The 20,544-nt window shown below is 41.0% G+C and overlaps 1 protein-coding gene across 9 annotated transcripts in view; it reads left to right on the forward strand.

The window, feature by feature from the left end:
• The window catches only part of LOC309660797 (uncharacterized protein), a gene marked incomplete at its 3' end in the record, with an annotated part of 55,416 nt that overhangs the window by 24,030 nt on the left and 10,842 nt on the right, over positions 1 to 20,544 (forward strand). For 3 of the 9 annotated variants that reach the window (XM_082461920.1, XM_082461919.1, XM_082461922.1), the window contains 2 exons: positions 14,226 to 14,377; positions 14,766 to 14,821. In XM_082461920.1, the coding sequence (XP_082318046.1) occupies positions 14,777 to 14,821 (45 nt within the window). In that variant the 5' untranslated portion in view covers positions 14,226 to 14,377; positions 14,766 to 14,776. Of the gene's footprint in view, positions 1 to 14,225; positions 14,378 to 14,765; positions 14,822 to 18,564; positions 19,753 to 20,544 lie in introns of those variants that run through there. The other 6 variants (XR_014263633.1, XR_014263634.1, XR_014263637.1 and 3 more) reach the window with 4 other exon arrangements.

Raw genomic sequence — 20,544 nt, forward strand, 5'->3', positions numbered from 1 at the left:
TGAGACTGTCCTCAATTCTTTTTATTCTTTTTTCTTTATTCTGCTCTATTGTAGTTATTTCCACTATTTTATCTTCCAGGTCACTTATCCGTTCTTCTGCCTCTGTTATTCTGCTATTGATTCCTTCTAGAGAATTTTTAATTTCATTTGTTGTGTTGTTCATCATTGTTTGTTAGCTCTTCAGTTCTTCTAGGTCCTTGTTAAACGTTTCTTGTATTTTCTCCATTCTATCTCCAAGATTTTGGATATCTTTACTATCATTACTCTGAATTCTTTTTCAGGTAGACTGCCTATTTCCTCTTCATTTGTTTGGTCTGGTAGGTTTTTACATTGCTCTTTCATCTGCTGTGTGTTTCTCTGTCTTCTCATTTTGCTTATCTTACTGTGTTTGGGATCTCCTTTTTGCAGGCTGCAGGTTCATAGCTCCTGTTGTTTGTGGTGTCTGCCCCCAGTGGCTAAGGTTGGTTCAATGGGTTGTGTAGGCTTCCTGGTGGAGGGGACTGGCGCCTGTGTTCTGATGGATGAGCCTGATCTTGTCTTTCTGGTGGGCAGGACTGCCTCTGGTGGTGTGTTTTGGGGTGTCTGTGACCTTATTATGATTTTAGGTAGACTCTCTGCTAATGGGTGGGGTTGTGTTCCTGTCTTGCTAGTTGTTTGGCATAGGCGTCCAGCACTGTAGCTTGCTGGTCATTGAGTGGAGCTGAGTCTTAGCATTGAGATGGAGATCTCTGGGAGAGCCCTCGCCAATTAATATTACAAGGGGCCGGGAGGTCTGGTGGACCAATGTCCTGAACTCGGCTGTTCCATCTCAGAGGCTCAGGCCTGACACCTGGCTGGAGCAACCAAGACCTTGTCAGCCACATGGCTCAGACGAAAAGGGAGAAAAGAAAAAGGAAAGAAAGAAAATAAGTAAATAAAAGTTATTAAAGTAAAAAATTTTAAAAAATTATTAAAATAAAGCAATTAAAAAGTAGTTAAAAAAAAAAAGAGAGCAACCAAACCAGTAAACAAATCCACTAATGATAACAAGCTCTAGAAACTATACTAACAAAACCCGACAGACAGAACCCTAAGACAAATGGTAAAAGCAAACCTATACAGACAAAATCACACAAAGAAGCATACACATACACACTCACAAAAAGAGAAAAAGAAAAAAATATATATAAAAGGAAGAGAGCTACAAAACCAATAAAGAAATCTACCAGTGATAATAAGCTCTAAATACTAAACTAAGATAAACATAAAACTAGAAACAAATTAGACCCAGAAGACAAACCCCAAGTCTACAGTTGCTCTCAAATACACCACCTCAATTTTGGGCTGATTCATTGTCTATTCTGGTATTCCACAGATGCAGGGTACATCAAGTTGATTGTGGAGATTTAATCCTCTGCTCCTGAGGCTGCTGGGAGAGATTTCCCTTTCTCTTCTTTGTTCGCACAGCTCCCGGGGTTCAGCTTTGGATCTGGACCCGCCTCTGCGTGTAGGTCGCCTGAGGGCGTCTGTTCTTCGCTCAGACAGGACGGGGTTAAAGGAGCAGCTGCTTCGCGGGCTCTGGCTCACTCAGGCAGGGGGAGGGAGCGGTATGGAGGAGGCGGGGCGAGCCTGCGGCGTCAGAGGCGTTGTGACGTTGCAGCAGCGTGAGGCGCGCCGTGCGTTCTCCCGGGGAACTTGTCCCTGGATCACGGGAGCCTGGCCGTGGCGGGCTGCACCGGCTCCCGGGAGGGGCGGTGTGGAGAGTGACCTGTGCTCGCACACAGGCTTCTTGGCGGCAGCAACAGCAGCCCCAGCGTCTCATGCCCGTCTCTGGGGTCCGCGCTGATGGCCGCGGCTCGCGCCTGTCTCTGGAGCTCGTTTAGGCGGCGCTCTGAATCCCCTCTCCTCGCGCACCAGGAAACAAAGAGGTAAGAAAAAGTCTCTTGCCTCTTTGGCAGCTGCAGCCTTTTTCCCGGACTCCCTCCCGGCTAGCCGTGGCGCACTAGCCCCTTCAGGCTGTGTTCACGCCGCCAACCCCAGTCCTCTCCCTGCGATCCGACTGCAGCCCGAGCCTCAGCTCCCCGCCGCCCGCCCCGGCGGGTGAGCAGACAAGCCTCTCGGGCTGGTGAGTGCTGCTCGGCGCCGCTCCTCCGTGCGGGAATCTCTCCGCTTTGCCCTCCGCACCCCTGTGGCTGCGCTGTCCTCCGCGGCTCCGAAGCTCCCCCCTCCGCCACCTGCAGTCTCCGCCCGCGAAGGGGCTCCTAGTGTGTGGACACCTTTCCTCCTTCACGACTCCCTCCCACTGATGCAGGTCCCGTCCCTATTCTTTTGTCTCTGTTGTTTCTTTTTTCTTGTGCCCTCCCCAGGTATGTGGGGAGTTTCTTGCCTTTTGGGAGGTCTGAGGTCTTCTGCCAGCGTTCAGTAGGTGTTCTGTAGGAGTTGTTCCACATGTAGATGTATTTCTAATCTATTTGTGGGAGGAAGGTGATCTCCACGTCTTACTCCTCCACCATCTTGAAGGTCCTCCCTCCTTGTATTGATTTTTATTTCCACGATGGCTAATGATGTTGGGCATCTTTTCTCATGTGTTTGCTGGCCATTGGTGTATCTCTTTTGGAGGAATGTCTGCTCAGGTCCTTTGGACTTTTGCAGTTGGGCGGTCTTTTTATTGTTGTGCCGTAAGTGTCCTATGGATATTCTGGATACAAGTCCCTTATCAGATACATGATTTGCAAATATTTTCTGTCATCCTGTTGATTGTCTTTTCACTCTTTGGTGGTGTGCTTTGAAGCACAAAATTTCACATCTTCTTTATCCATTCATCTGTTGATGGACCCTGAGCATGCTTCCATATGTTAGCAATTGTAAATAATGCTGCTGTGAGCATTGGGGTGCATGTATCTTTTTGAATTAATGTTTTTGTTTTCTTTAGCTCTATGCCCAGGAGTGGAATTGCTGGGTCATACAGTAGTTCTATTTTTGGTTTATTGAGGAACCTGCGTAATGTTTTCCACTGTGGCTGCACCGATTTACATTCCCACCAACAATGTATAAGTTCCCTTTTGTCCACATCCTCGCCAGCATTTATTATTTGTGTTCCTTTTGATGATAGCCATTCTGAGAGATATGAGATAAAATCACATTGTGGTTTTAATTTACATTTCTCTGATGGCTAATGATGCCGAGCATCTTTTCATGTGCTTGCTTATTAGTTTTGTTTGTTTTTTGCTAGATTCCTTAGGATTTTCTATATACAATATCATTTCCATATACAATATCATAACTGTCATAGAGATCATTTTAATTCTTCATGTACAATCTAAATGCCTTTATTTTATTACCTAATTGCCCTTCTAGAACCTCCAGCTTGACGTTGAACAGAAATGACAAGAGCAAACATCCTTGCCTTGTTTCTGGTCTTAGGAGGAAAACATTCAGTCTTTCACCATTAAGTATTATGTTAACTAAGGGTTTTTTGTAGGTGCTGTAATGATCTTTTAAAGTATTTATAATTGTTACATTTCTCTTACATGGTCGCATTACCTAAATAAAATGGCATAAGAGAATTTGACAAAATTGAGACCCAATTGAGATAAATGTTGTGAGAAAAGGACTACATCGGTAAATATTGTGAGAGTAGGGCTACATCTTGTTTTATCCATAACTACTGGCCATCTTCATTTTTGTGCTTGTCCTGTCCACAACCTCCACCAAGGAAACTGATCCACCATTGGACCCTGCTGTCTCAGGAGTCATATATGGTATTATGGTGATGTCTTCCTCCTTTCCCCGTCCTTCAACTCTGTTTATTGGACTGGAATAACCGTCTGACCCAAGAACAGCTAATCCTCAGGTGAGGCAGTAATCTTCACTCTCTAAGGCCAGATTGAAAAAGATTAATTTAACCAAGTGAGAATTGGACCTAAGCAACAAAGAAAGAATTTTTCAGTTACTGGTGGAAGCTTTAGCTGAAAATTTGTGAGAAGAATCAGGACTTGGGAGGCTATAATGGACCACATATAAGCTAAAATTATAGGGAAGTAGAAATTATATAAATAAGCAGAAACAGTTACTAAAGCAAGATAGAAAGAAGTATATACATAGAATAGAACTGAGTAACACGAACAGTAGAATAGTAGAGGAAAGATTCTGGAACTTCTGCATCTAAGGTTTCTAGAATGACCTTGAATCCAAACCCAATTTCCTGCTTCAGTTCTTGGATTTCCATGAAATCCTAATTTCCTTGTTCCTCCACATGAGCTAATTTGAAAGGGTCTTTGTTCCCTGTAAATAAGTGAAATAACTAAAAACATTCAGGATAAACTCGTCACATTTGACAATGTTTTTGTTTCTCAAGTGTCCTGAACTCTAAAGAGAAAGACATGGGAAAAGGGAATGGAAATTATTGATATTTTGGAGAGTAGTAAAGGATAAAACCCACGTTGCTTAATATTGTTGCTATTAGTTGTTAGAAACATGATTAGTATTGACTAAATGATTCCTATTTAGGAGAAATATTTGGTAAGGTGCTAATAATGATATTGTTAAAATTACAGTACTGTGCCTGATAAATTGTTCAAGGATAAGGCATTTGGGAAGAAACCTTGTTAATGAGGAATATCCCCTAAGGATGTAAAATGGTATGATGGCAATACCAATTATAGATGATATGAATGGCAAAAGGCTGTGTCTTGGCAGCTGGCACATGACTTCAGATGAAGAAAAAAGTAATTTTGAAGATGAGATAAATAAAATGATTAAGATTAGAGTTGGGCTTTATACAATAATGACTGCTATTTAGTGAAGTGTAGGCTATAATTTTTCCCAGCTGAATTTGATTAAGCCTGCTCAGCTGCCAATAAGGACTTTATTAATGGAAGACAGGAAGAGCTAATGATGGGAAGAGTCAGTATGTAACTGAGATTGGGAGCAATTTTTGACATGTAAGAGGAACATAGGAGAAGTTAATGGGATACGTTGGCATTTCATTGGGAAAGAGATAAGGCCTAGCTCCATGGATAGAGTCAGAATTATGTTGACTGAGGTTAGTACATTCATTTATTGGTTAGTAGTCATGCCTTGTTATAACAAATACGTATACTAAAACGTGCTGCTGCTTTTGTTGATTTTGGATAATGATTTTGGGTAGGGTGTTAATTTCCAGGCTTACTCAAGCTAATGTTCATGGAGAGCCAAACATAGGATCTAGAATTAAGCTAAATAAAATTATCACACAGGTAAACTTTAGTATAGAAATGATATGGTATAAACCATTTTAAGAGTAGGGATTCTACAGATTAATTAATTGACTTTACTTACATATAGTGTAGTATGAGAGCATGGAAGTTTTGCGTTCTCTCATTCAGGTTGGAGCCCTTAAATTTATTCCTTCAAAACATCTCGTACTCATTTTCATGATTGCATATTATATTAATCAGGATTCTCCAAAGAAACAGAATCCACGGGATAGATACAGATAGATAAGAGGAGATGTATTGTAGAAATTGGCTCGTGTGAATATGGAGGCCAAGAAGTCCCATGATCTATAAGCTGGAGAACCAGGAGAACTGATGGTATAATTCCGTCCAAGTCCGAAGACCTGAGAACCTGGAGCAGGGGTACCCAGCTCAAGCAGGGAGCACGTTCTCCCTTCCTCCACCTTTATGTTCCTCAGTGGATTGGATGATCCCCACCCACATTGATGATGGGCATCTTCTTTACTCCTGATTTACTACCTATTGAAATGCTAATCTCTTCTGGAGACACCCTTACAGACACACCCAGAAATAATGTTTTACCAGCTTTCTGGGCATCTCCTAGCCTAGTCAAGTGGACAGATAAAATTCACTGTCATACATATGCATGTTATTATGAGGCAGTTTGATATTTGTTTAAAGCGCATGATGGCTTAAGGTAGAGAAATTTTGTTCACAAGTGGCTATTCGGTATGCCACAAGTAGAGATTTAATGAAACTCATGGAATTATGGTATATTTTTTATATGGCTAATTATTGGTAATTATGATAGAGTTTGATATAAAAATGCTCTTGAAAATTATATTTAGCATATTTACTGACAATTATATTTCCATATTCTACTAAAAAAATATTTCAGGTGGATATGAAGAACTTTTATATAACTTGAAATAATTTTAATTTACTTACAGTTCTGGTATGATTATGGTTGCTTAAACAAGGATGCAGATAAATCCTATCTTCAGAGATTGAGCAGGAATATTATATTCCTTAGTTAAGTTTGATATGGTGATGGCAATGAAAAAAATTAGTCAATAGTCAAAGAAAGAGAACTGGAAATTCCATTGAGCCGACCTGAGGATTATAACTTGGGAGACTGTCTCTCAGAGAGCTCTGAGAACTATTCTGAAGAACATTTTTATGTTTAAATTTTTCTTGTCTCGCCTTAAAATCTGAATTTTACTTCATCAATGAGCATAAGGAGAGAGGAGAATTCTAGTAAATGTTACTCTATAGGAAATTGGTGACCTGTTAAGCTCCAGTGAGACACCTCCTAGTTTGGTAAACTTATCTAGATGAGAAAATAAAGTAGGCTGACAAATTAGACGTAGTGAATATGAGTGGGAGCCTCCAGTTTATATTGATAATTGAATTGGATTTGGGGAGATGGGTCAGAAGGAGAGTTCAAAGTCAGAGTCAAGGGGAGGCTGGGAGCTTTGAAACTGATGATATTGGAAGGTATGAAAGTATGAACAAAGGACCCTGGTTATTCTTCCTTTGTTGATGCAAACTTTCCACGCAGCAGCTCCTTGGCTTGATACATAAAATCTTTCTAGCCTTATCAAACATCATGGCATTTTCCAATATTCTTTAATGAAAGATGAAGCAATCTGGGTAGCAGCAATTGTGTTACATAAGAGGTGCACTAGGACTTCTAAACTGCAAGTGTCATTGTGAAAAGCAATAATTTTGAATTTTAGCACTCTTTAGCTGTCCAAAAGCTTTTTGCAAACATTTGCAGTCATGGATTAAAACATGAATAAAATGGTACTAAACCCTAATAGCTCTAAAACCACACTTTTTTGCAGAATTAACTGAACCAAATACTCATATTTTGGAAGAATTAGTTGGTTGAGACCAACCTTTACAAAGGAAATAAGTAATTTAGTTACAGTCTATCAACACTTATGAGTGCCTGTTACGTGCAAATAATCACTGTGGTGAGAGCTCTAGAACAGACGTTCTTCAGCTACTCCCTTTTCTAAAACCTCCCCATCAGATCAGTCACAAATCCTAGAAGTTCTGCCTCTTTATCCCAGCCTTGATCTGGACCCTCACTTGCACTCAGTTCCACCTCGTTACTGATCTTGTTTGCCCCTCCTTCTACAATCCATCCTCCATCCTGCCACCGCAGCCGTCTTTCTAAAACACCAGTTACGTCACGTTGCCTGCCTGCCTGCCTAAATTTCTTCAGTAGTGTCCTAGAACCTCCAGGATTAATTTCAACCTCCTGTACATGGCACAAGCCCTACTTATTCTCATCTTAGTTTCTCCAGCCTTATTTCTCACCGCTTGTTCTCAGGTACCTTATCATCATACATAGCGAGCTATTTGCAGTTTTGCAGAATGACCTTACACCTCTCCCTTCCCTCTACGTTTCCTCTCCAGGTTCATTTCATCTGGGAAGTGCCCACCTCTTCTTTCCCCACCCATCCTTACCCTTTTGGTCCTTTTTCTTTCTTTCCCCAAACTAAGTTAATCACATCTTCCCTGGGCAACCATAGCACTTGTTCATACCACTGTTTTAATGCTTTCCATATTGACTTTTAATAGGTTTAACTGTTTACGTTGATCACTGAACTAGAAGTTACTTAAACACAAGAGATATTTCTTTCCTTTCTATTTCCTTAGTAGTTGGCACAGTGCCTGGCTCATATCGTGGACTCATTAAGTGGACATACATGCAATCAAATCTACCTCCTAATATCTCTCATATAGGTCTTCTCTTCTTCATTTCTGCTGCCATTGTCTTAACTCAGGTCCTTGTTGCTCATCTGGATTCCTAAAACAACCTGTATCACCACTGTTTTTAGTCCTTCCCAGTGCCAATTAATTCTTCATACTGTCACTACTAACATAATATTTTGAATATATAGATTTGATTGTTTCATTGAATTATCTGTGTCTCCTCATTATATTAAGAATAAAGTCTAAAAAAGCCAAACTCATAGAAACAAAGAGTAGAATGACCAGAGATTAGGGGGTGGAGAAAATGGGGAGATGTTGATCACAGAGAACAAACTTCCAGTTGGAAGGTGAATAAGTTCTAGGGATCTAATGGAAAGCATTGTGATTATAGATAACGGTGCTGTACTATATACTTGAAAGTTGCTGAGAGAGTGAATCTTAAATGATCTCACTCCAAAAAAAGAATGGTAATTACATGACATGATGGAGGTGTTAGCTAACACTCTGGAGGTAATCACTTTGCAATATATAAGTGTATAAAAACAACACGTGTTACACCTTATATTTACACAATGTTATATGTCAATTGTATTTCCATAAAATTGGGGGAAGAAACGGATAAAGTCCAGTTCTTTAGCAAAGCATCTGAAGGTGTTCAGGACAGGGGTCTTCTCTCCTTTTCAAGTCTCGCCATCCACCCTGACTCCTCCTCAACACAGCCACGTGCTGCACTCCGGAAGTGCCTTGTTCTCTAGCCTCTATTCCTTTGCACACTTGGTTAACTCTGCTAGTGCTGTCTTCTCCCACCCCACAACTGATAACTCCTGATCATCCTTTATGAGATACATCCTTTTAGAAGTACTTGCTGCTCTACCCAATCCGCCCTTGTTCCCATGTACGGTACTGTAACAGTCGCCCTTCCAGGCTATCTCCTGTACAATTCTGTAATGACAGGGATTTTGTCCTGTTCATTTGTCCAGTTGCTGATCAATAAATATTTGTTAGACAAGTAAGTGAAGGACGTATTTGATACAACTAGATATATTAAACTGGAATTTTATTTACTTCTTCGTTTCTAGTGATAATTGCTTTAAAAGACTTTCTGTTGGTCTACGAACTCCCAATGGGTTTTTGGCTCTCAGGTAAACAACAGCTCAGAACAGAAGTGTCATATTCATATTCATTCCAAGAAACATTTTTTGAATACTGGCTATGTGCCAGCTAATACACTCTATTGCTAGAGTTGATTTTGTTTTCCTTAGCTGTACAGTCTTGAAATTATTCCCATTAAACTTCCTCTGACCATCTACTTAGTATAGTGATTTTGGATTTTCTTTGTTTAAAACATTAGCAACCCTTTCAACCTAGTGTTTAACTACAAGCCAAATAAGCATGCACTTGCTATTGCACTATTTCAGTTCAAGCACAAAAATACTAAATGACATTAGCAAAGGAATGATCTCTGGTTACTGCCTTTTGATCCCTCCTGCCAGTATGATAGTAAATCAGTGACTGTTTCTGTGCTTTAATTTCTAATCTGTTGTGTTTCTACTTAGTAATATCACCAATATGTTGTTCTTTCTTTCTTTTTTAAATTTCTTAATAATATTACATAATTTCCTTACCAAATTTAAACAGGAAGTTTTCTTTTTTTAAAATTTTTTTAAATTAAAAAAAATATCTTTATTGGAGTATAATTGCTTTACAATGTTGTGTCAGCGTCTGCTGTACAACAAAGTGAATCAGCTATACATATACATACATCCCCATATCTCCTCCCTCTTGCGTCTCCCTCCCACCCTCCCTATCCCACCCCTCTAGGTCATCACAAAGCACCGAGCTGATCTCCCTGTGCTATGCGGCTGCTTCCCACTAGCTATCTATTTCACATTTGGTAGTGTATATATGTCAGTGCTACTCTCTCACTTCGTCCCAGCTTCCCCTTCCCCGCTGTGTTCTCAAGTCCGTTCTCTACGTTTCCGTCTTTATTCCTGCCCTGCTACTAGGTTCATCAGTACCGGTTTTTTAGGTTCCATATATGTACGTTAGCATATGGTATTTGTTTTTCTCTCTCTGACTTACTTCACTCTGTATGACAGACTCTAGGTCCATCCACCTCACTACAAATAACTCAATTTCATTTCTTTTTATGGCTGAGTAATATTCCATTCTATATATGTGCCACATCTTCTTTATCCATTCATCTGTCGATGGACATTTAGGCTGCTTCCACGTCCTAAACAGGAAGTTTTCTTTGCTAGGAGTTGCCAGTCTCCATTAGAAGATGGTGCTTATCCAGAAAATCTGTAGCAATATTTCAAATTAAGTGATGGTTTTCTTTTTAAGTGAAAACTGTTAACGTTGGCTGACTTTTTGGTAATCAAAGGACAAGAAGATCTGAGTTCTTATTTAACCAAAATAAAATAGTATTGATTTCCATCTTATTAAATATAATGGGCAAGTGTTTCTATTTTTACTATGTTTCTAGTTATTTTTCTTACCCATTGATATGAGACCTACATTTTGGACACGGATCCACAAACAATTCATCAAATTGCCCGATTGTTTCATGGCTCTATAAAATATTTATATTGTAATGAGTATAGTATACCTGACTCAGGAATACCACTGAATGAATGGATTTTTGATGAAAGTGCTTGTTGTAGTTTCCTAGGGCTACTGTGACAAGGGGTCACAAACTGAATGACACAAAGAACAGAAGTGTACCGTCTCACAGTTCTGGAGGCTGGAAGTCTAAGATCAGGGTGTCGGCAGGGTTCGTTCACTCTGAGGGATGTGAAGGAATATCTGTCCTACACCTCTCACGTGATTTCTAGAGGCATTCCTTGGCCTGTAGGTGGTGTTCTCCCTGAGTCTTCATGTTATCTTGCCTCTGTACATATCTCTGCATCCAAATTTTCCCTTTTTATAAGGACACAGTCACACTGGATTAGGGCCCACCCTAATGACTTCATCTTAACTTGAATATCTGAAAAGACCCTATTTCTGAATAAGGTTACATTCACAGGTACTGGAGGGTTAGGACTTCAACATATATTTTAAGAATACATTTTAAAGACTATTATTATAAAAAGTGGGAATAACAGAAGATAGCTCTTCCTTTATATTTCCCAAGTTCTGTGAATCGTAATGTCTAAATCCTAATCATCTCAGCACTTTGTTTCCTCAGTTCTAAACACAGTTCCTTTACTCAGTAAAGGTTTATGGAATGAGTGAAGGATATTTGTCTGAAAATGTGATCCACAGTGTACACTCCTAGATTGCAAGTGATATGGTTTAGAAAACTTCAGTAATTATTTCAAGATACCAACGTATTTCTGGTTTGTTTTTAGTACCAGATCTCTATTTAATAATAAAATTGACATTCAAGGAGACGTAATGTTTAAGGGTACAATTCACAGCCCTGCCACAATACTGTACCATCCTTTGCTTAGTGAGTTTATTGGTAGATTATATAGCTTCAAGAGTAAGGCAGCAAGTTATGCCTCCTGGAAACCAGCTGGTTTTGCTTTTTTCATGGTTATAGACTACTTACACTAACCAGTCGTCTGAAATGTGGGTCATGCGAAGGGACAAGGAAGATGGTGAAAAGGAGTACAGATGGTCCAGCACCAGCCAGTTACCACCATTGGGAGAAATAAACCTCCAGGTCTTCTCTCTGCTTCTACCAATGCCATTTTTACCTTTAAAGAACTCTTATCATAATGCTCTCATCATAATATTCTGAAATAACATGGCTTTGGTGCTCCAGATTTACTATCTTGGAGTGACTTAAGTATTGGGAAGCTGATTCCGATGACTTCAACATCAAAGAGTCATAGGATCCCAGAACTTTGAACTAGACGTAACCTTATGCATCAGTTGGTTCAAAATTCCAACGTAGTGCACAGAACTTTCCACAGCATCCTGCAAATGCTATTTGTGCTATTTTAAATATGAAGAAATAAAATGTAACTGACATCTTATGATATAATATCAACTAATAAATACTCAGTATAAAGATAAAAATATGCTGACTTTACACTCAAGAATTTATGCATGTTTCCGTTTGAAAAAATGGAAGGCTTGGATGTTCCAGCCGCTGTTTTAGGTGCTTGGATACAACATTGACCGAGACAGACACACTGACTCGCTTTTCTAGGAGTTTACAGTCCCTCAGGAAATGAACACTCAATTTCAATAAAGTGTGGAAAGTGCTACAAATGGGGAAGTTAAGAGTTTGACAGAAGCACGTAGCAGGACTCTTAAATTATTCTGGGGTAGGACAAAGTTTCCATGATGAAGCGATGTTTATGTCAAGATTGTAAGGATGAGGAATTAAGATTGGGGGGAGGTGGAGGAAAGTGTTCCTAGCAAAAGCTACAGTACACATCAAAGTCTGGAGGTCAGAGAGAGTATGTTCATGATGATTCTTGTAAAGAATATAGCAAGTTATTTCATATTCTATTTCTCTTAATTACAGTGCGACTAATAGTCATGAAGAGAGCTATATAGATAGAGAACACTTTCTTTTCAATGAATTTAATTGTGAATCATCTTCTCTTCCTTTCATTTTTTTTACACCTTTCTCTTTCCATCATCTCAATGAAATTTCTCAGTGACAGCCAGGGGTTCAAGGTCCCTCAGTTCAGGGTTGGTTGTATTAAAACTTTTATTTATTTCCTGAGTGTGATCCCTGTGTTATCTCATACAATTCTCAGAACAGTCTTGCCAGCAAGTGTTAATATCTGCAACCTGCACACGGGGAAACTGAGCCTCAAAGAAGTTAAATGGTACGTCCAAGTTCACAGATGGCTAGGACACCAGCTCCTGTCTGTCTGCCTCCCTGGCCCATTCTCTTTCCACCTGGCTTTACTGCCTGTAAATTACGGAGTGGACGGTGAGAGACCTTGTTTGAGACATGAATTAAGGTTTTTGAAATTGAAAGCCTTCAATTTCAGATGTCGAGACTTCTCTTTTTTATTCTAGGAAGTCTTCACTCCATTCTCCTATCCACGTGACTGCCTTTGAAAAACCCATCTCTACTAAAGGAAACTAGAGATTCCTTAAGCCCCCAATTGCTTGGTTTACCTGCTTTAATATTTGAAAATGTACACCATCAGGAAATTTGTTCCTTTATATAAATTCATTCCTTTATGCTTCAGTTTAAAACAAATGTCTCATTGATTTACTCCAGAGCAGGGAAAGAACAGAGAGGAAAGGCAACTAATAATTCAGAACCCCAGTGCCAGGACCTCTGTTAGACCCTTTAAAGACATGAGCTCATTTCATCCTCAGCATAAACTGTAGGGTGGATATTATAATTCCCACTTAACAAGGAAGGAAACATTGGCACAGCTGCCTTAGCTGCAGAGCTAGGATTTGAACTCTCATTTGTAGGTATCCGAAGTCCATGATTTTTCTACTACACTATGCTACACTATACTGATCATTCATTTATTTCGTTCAAGATTTTTTGGCCGTGCTGTATGGTATGCGGGATCTTAGTTCCCCAACCAGGAATCGAACCTGAGCCCCCTGCAGTGGAAGCACGGAGTCTTTTATTTATTTATTTATTTATTTATTTATTTATATTTTTGGCTGCGTTGGGTCTTTGTTGCTGTGCGCGGGCTTTCTCTAGTCGCGGCGAGCAGGGGCTACTCTTGGTTGCGGTGCGCGGGCTTCTCATTGCGGTGGCTTCTCTTGTTGCGGAGCACGGGCTCCAGGTGCGTGGGCTTCAGTAGTTGTGGCTTACGGGCTCAGTAGTTGTGGCATATGGGCTTAGTTGCTCCGTGGCATGTGGGATCTTCCGGGACCAGGGCTCGAACCCGTGTCCCCTGCATTGGCAGGCGGATTCTTAACCACTGAGCCACCAGGGAAGTCCCGGAAGCACAGAGTCTTAACCACTGGACCGCCAGGGAAGTCCCTCAAGATTTTCACTGAGAGATTCCATGTGGTATCACTGAGAATATTAAGATGAGAATTGAACTCACTCTTTAAGAAGACCCTTATTTTCTAATTGGCTCTGTATTGCTCATTGGTAATCTATTGCATTAGAGCCTGGTGTGTAATAGGAGCCTGAATATTTGATACATTACATGCATATTTAATTTTTCACCCCAGAATATGTCCACTTGTCACCAGTATGTATGCACTTCGTATCATTTCACTTTTCTTCCTAAGTATACTACTTTGAATTTACTCTCATTATTTGTTTGTCCTCCCTGGACGCAGTCATATATCCATGTACCCGTGAAAGTCACTGTGTGTGTGTTCCCTGAGCCTTGATTCTCTGCTCTGCAGGCCGTGCGCATCTGTTCTCCCGGCCCTACGGATGTGGCCAGAAGGATCTCGAAGGGGATGGGCCTGGCGGCGCTCCTGGGCATTCCCGCTGCTTGCCTTTGGGGATGGGCAGCTCCTGCTCCTGTAGGACTGCGCGTGCGTCTAGGACTCAGGTGCGGCGAGGCGGAAGGCAGCGAGGAACTGTAGAAGTTCAGCTCCCCTCTGGCTCCTCTACAGGTTATTGTGCTGCTCCCCTCATTTAACTTTGAGTGGGTGGGAACACGTCTGTGTCCAGTGTAGTGCCCGCTCCTCGCTATTTTGTTCTTTAAACTTTTCCATCTCCAGAGCGGCGGAGAGGCAGGCGAAAGGAGGCAAAGCCAAGGCCTGCAGGTGCTTGAGAACCATTAGGGCTTTTTGTTTTCTTTAGAGCAGTGGTAGCCTCTGTGCACTTTGGATGTCCTTGTCTCTAAACTGAGGAGCAAAAGTAGAAACTACCTTGGTTTGAAAATATTTTCCAAAGGTTTCTTCTGAACTCTGATTCACTCTTTTGTTTTTCCCCAGGTCCTAGGAGGATGAACTTGGTGTGCAAACTGGAGGGCTCAAGTACGAAGTCTCAGGTATATCTAACCAAAGCTTTTACACATGCAAGTGTTTAATTTCCATTATACCTGGGACCCCATTATTCCTGATAGGCCTTTGACATCCTCAGGCTTGTGACCTATGTTGGTCCCAAAATCTGCCATCTCTAACAATAACATTTAGGAACCTCCGACAACCTATGCTTGTGCTGTAATCTGGCTCCAGTTTGAATATACTTTAGATACAATTTTTCTGTATAGAAATATTTATCTGGAACTACTTTATTCCACCTAAACCAAATGAAAAACATGGAAAAATCTGTGAATTGGTATTGTTAAAATTAAATACAAAATGGAGACCAGACTTGAAAATTCCCTGGCAGACAAAACCATTTAAGCCACAGAAGCAAAACTAAATGGAAATTATTTCATGAACATAAGTAAAAGTTAACTTAGGTTATTTCTTGTAAATGCCTCTGATAATCATAAAAGAAATGTATCTTCCTAAATATGTTATCAGATAATCACTTTTAACCGACCCCCTACCATCTGGAAACCCCCACTGAAATAACCAATCATTGTAAAAGTTAAACAACTTCCTCATTTTCATTTTATAAATCATCCTGTAACATCACGTCCTTGAGCTTCATATCAGTTTTAAATTTGAAATCTCCCAGTTCTCAAACTGTTCTTATATGCAATAACTCTTACTAAATACCATGTACTGATCTGGTGGTTTTAATTTTGCTATTTCTGGATTTTTGACAGTGTTATGGGCTGAATTGTGTCCTTCTAAAACTTAAATGTTGAAGCCCTAGTTCTTAGTACCTCAGAATGTGACTCTATTTGGAGACAGGATCTTTAAAGAGGCAGTCAAGTTAAAATGCGGTCATTAGAGTGGGCCCTAATCCAATCTGACTCGTGTCCTCATAAGAAGAGGAAATTGGGACAGAGATGCTTAGAGAGGGACAACCATGTGAGGACACAGGGAGAAGATGGCCACCTACAAGCCAAGGAGAGAGACGTCAGAAGAAACCAACCCTGCCAGCAACTTGGTCTCAGGCTTCTAACCTCCAGAGCTGTATGTAAGAAGACAAATTTTTGTTGTATAAGCCACTCTGTCTGTGGTACTTTGTTATGGCAGCCCTACCTAGCAAACTAATACAGTTGGTTTCCAAGTATGTGCTGAAAGGGCTGTGTTTCCAGTTAGACACATTCAATTTAGATAATATAGTACAGCACCAAAGAAGAAATCCTCCAAAACAATTGATTTTGACAATGTCGTTTTCCTGATAGTATCAGTTCTACTCTACCAAGGAATAAGCGCTCAGAAATTCAGGGTTATGGCCGCCGTTCAGTTGGTGGCAGTTAATGAAGTAAATGTGGCCTCAAGCCATCTTCTAACCAAAAATTGATTTATCAGTATGTAAAAGTGGTAAAAGTCTTCTCCTTCATGAAGCCTGTAATTAAAGTTACATAAATGGGGACATTTTAATCATAACCTCTACAATCACAATAAAGTCGGGGGACTTCCCTGGTGGTCCACCGGTTAAGACTCCGTGCTCCCAATGCAGGGGCCCCGGGTTCCACCCCTGGTCAGAGAACTAGATCCCCCATGCTGCAACTAAAGATCCTGCATGCGGCAACGAAGATCCTGTGTGCCACAACAAAGACCTGGTGCAGCCAAATAAATAAGTAAATATTAAAAAAAAAAGTCAGTACTTTGATATTGTTTTTTGAAAAATTATATTTTGGCAATACTTGTGGGATGCAAAAAATATGGGGCAAGACTAGGGAGAAAAAGAACAGGAAAAGTGTTCACTGGATTTTAATTAAAACATTGTTTATTGAGTATTGCACTTTACTAGAGTGAAAGATATGTATATGTTATAAAAACTAATTTAAGACTGCTTTTTGCTCACGAAGAGAAGCAGCTGGGTTTCAGCATTTGTGTGTATTCAAGATCAGTCTTCACTGAGCAAAAGAAACTTTATAGCCATTTGGAGAAGAAAATGAAAAGCTAGCTTACTCATCGGTCATTAGAAAACATTCTTTGTGTGCACACGGAACATAAAGCTCATCAGGTTTATAATACAGCCACTTCCAGTTCTTAGAAAGCTTAATCTCTTGATTAGATGCCATTTTTAGTTGAATATTTTATACCCCAAATTAGAAATTTGTACAATATAACCATTTATTCACACTGCTACCAGGCAGCGTCACTAAAGACCTGTGAACCATGGAACGTGCACTTACGCTGACTTCTGGAATTCTGGGCAGTTCTGGGAGAGGATGATAGGATGGTGACCCAAAGGGTGCAGAGCTTCCCTTCCCACATCTTTGCATGGATTTGAAATCTAATTCTAACAACTCTGAGTATCTGAGAAAAGGGAAGTCCTCACTACAAATTTATTGATCGCCCCAGAGGAGATGCCCGTGCCTTAATGTACCCTTTCCAAAACAAATGAGCAGGAGTAAAGAGAAGGTAATGATTTTAAGGGACACCTGACCTGCAGCCCTGGCAGCCTTTGCTAGCTGTCAGCGAAAACACTTGTGTTGTTCCAGAAACGATGCCAACCCCAAACTCCCCCTCCAGAATGGTTGAATTTCGGAATCTCTTCACCATCCGCCAGAAGGAACTTCCACCATCCATGAAGCAACAAGACACAACTGAAGAATGAAAATAGTTGACAGACCACTGACATTATGCTGCCAGAAACAGAATGATCCTCACTGAAAGAAGATACGAAGACCCTTGTCGTCTCTCTTCACCTCCACTCCCCAAGTCAGTCTGTACCCGTATGAGAATTGCAGCTCCCTGAAAGCCACTGGAAGGAATGAAACGGTCCACTGCCTTCTGGGGTGTATAAATCCCGCCACACCCCAACTCCAGAGCACTATAAGAAGGGACAAGGGTAAGAAGAGTCTTTGTGGCAGTGCCCACCGGGGGTTGCGGCTTTGCGTACATTCCATCTTTCCAGAGTATTAGGGCTCTGGAAAGTGAAGGAAAGAGAAGATGCCACCTTTCTCCTTCAGAGCTGCATTAAATGAAATTTTGCTGATTACTAGAAATGAGTCTGGTCAAGATTTCTCAACGTCTTCGCTCTTGACATTTGGGGCCAGGTCATTCTTTGTTGTGTGGTGCTGCCGTGTGTATGTTTAGCCGCATCTCTAGATCTCGGGATGTTTTGCAGCACCTCTGGCCTCTACTTATTAGATGCCAGTAACCTCCTGCCCCCTCCACACACACATAGTGACAACCGACAATGTCTCCAGGCAATGCCAAATGTCCCTCAGGGCAAAATCAGTCCTGGTTGAGAAACATTGGAAGAAGACAACCGGAAACATAATTGAAGAATAGATTGTTGAGTGGAAAAAAGTGACCTAGGTATGTAGATCAAAACGGATCACTGATTCTAGGCAAAATCTGTAATTACTGATATTTGTTGCGAGCTTATTTTATGCCAGGTGCTGTTCTAAGTGCTTTACCACATTATCTCATTTAACCCCAGACCACGCTTTGAGGTAGGTACTATTATCATCTCCATCTTACACCCGAAGGAATGGAGACACAGAAAGGTAAGGCAGAGGCCCACTATTAAGTCAAACTGATTCAAATCAGATTCAATCCCAGACAATCTGACTCTGGAGGCAGCTTTCTAATCACTAAGCTATAAACATGTACACCTGTATAAGCCTTTATAAATTGCAGGGCACTTTCCCAGTTTAATCCTGCCTCTCTCCCTGATTCACCTATATTACCTGATGGTTTCTTCCTACAGGTTTAACCTCAGGCAGCTGAAGAGTCTATTTTGACCAAGGCAGCGGTAGAGTTGCAGCACCAGACCCATCAGCTGGGGCCTGGCATTCACTTCAGTGCTTTCAGTTAGACTCTGAAGCGTCTGGGTTGAGCCACAGCCTTTCTCCACTTCCCTCCACGTTGGCCTAGACCCCTGGCTTCTGCCCCATTTTCTTCTTAAGCGTTTTGATTAACCTGAATCCCATCCACTTGGCTGAGACCTTGATTAATCTAGAAACACCTGCCCCAGTGGGTGTTTTCTATTCCCATGCCCCACAGCAGTATGAGAGTGTACTCTTGCCCCTCTTGTGGGACTGACCTGCCGTAGATGGTCGCTGACCTTCATCAAGCCTGAAATGGTTACGCCCCTTGGTCCACAGTGCTTGGGGTTAACACTGCCTTAGCCTCAGGGATAAGCCCTGTAATACAGCCAGTTCCTCTGGTTCTGGTCCCTCCCAGCCCAGGCTGCCACCCGCCTCCCTAGGGAGCCCTCTAAAAGTTCACGACTTCTCACCAGTCAAGGGAGGGAGGCACTTAACCTTCTTTTTTGGTTTTTGTTGTTTGTTCGTGTTAAAATGTTTTGCTCTTCCAAATAATTTATGTAGCAAGCGGGGTATATATTTTAATCCCATTTGAGCAAAGCACCCCAGTGACTTTCCCTAACGCCACAGTGCTACTAAAGTGGCGGGGCCAGGGCTTAAACCCGGGTCATGAAACCATAGATCTTTAGGGCTTGAAAGGCCTTTAAAAGTCATCTAATCCAGCCAAGTAAACGAAACCTGGATCTCCTCCGTAACACCTCTGCCAAGTAGTTAACTAGCCTGTGTTTGAATGCCTTCCCTCACAGGACAGCTCGGGTCATCTCTGGCTACTTGCGACAGTCATTTGTTTAATCATCTCACACTCTTCTATTCATCAAACAAGTACTTCAGGGCCTAATATGGGCACCATCAGGTGTTATGTGGCTATTGAGGTAATTTCTGGAAGTAAATTTAGTTAAAGATAGAAAGTGGAAAGTTCTACAGGAGGGGTACTGATAAAGTGCTATGGAAACTGTTGGAAATTTCTTCCTTCTACTGACCTGAAAACTGTCTTACTGTGTAGCTTCCAAAATTTGGTCTTAATTCTGTTCTTCCCATTCATTAAAAAAAAATTACTTTTTTTCATTACAGCTAGTGTGTCATCCTTCATTTGTTTCTCGTAAAGGGCTTCTCAGATCCTCTCTCTCTCCTGATTACGCCTCCCTGAACCCATTTCAGTTTGTCTATGATTCTCTGCAAGGGTTTCCCTGTAGCTGAACAGAATGGGATGTAGACTGGTCAGAAGAGAAGTGAACTACCATCTCTCATCCTGGATAAAGTAATTCTATAGGGCACGAAAACTATTTGGTGACCACACTCATCCATTATTGTTTCAAACTGACTTTACTGTGAACTAATAATACCCACAGTGCCGGATGTTGGAAAGGTAGGGTTGAGATTAGGATCCCACTCTTAAATGTCTTATCCTGTCAGACTATTATACTACTGCTTGTGTGACAGACCCCTTACGACTTAAAGTTAATTAATAATTATTATTTTTAATTGGGGTAAAGTACACATAAAGTTTACCATTTTAACCATTTTTAAACATAGAGTTCAGTAGCATTAAATACATTCACTTTATTGTACAACCGTCACCACATCCATTTCCAGAACTTTTTCATCTTCCCAAATTGAAACTTTGTGCCCATGAAACTAACTCCCCATATCCCCCTCCCCGCAGCCTCTCGCAGTGACCATTCTACTTTCTGTCTCCATGAATTTGACTGCTCTAAGTACCTCATATAAGTGGAATCGTATAGTAGTTGATTTTTTTGTGCGACTGGCTTATTTCACCTACCTTAATGTGTCCAAAATTCATCTATGTTGTAGCCTGTGTCAGAATTCCCTTCGTTTTTAAGGCTGTGTAATACTCCATTGTA

Source organism: Balaenoptera physalus (genome assembly GCF_965194825.1).
Source record: "Balaenoptera physalus genome assembly, chromosome: 5".
NCBI classification, from domain to species: Eukaryota; Metazoa; Chordata; class Mammalia; order Artiodactyla; family Balaenopteridae; genus Balaenoptera; species Balaenoptera physalus.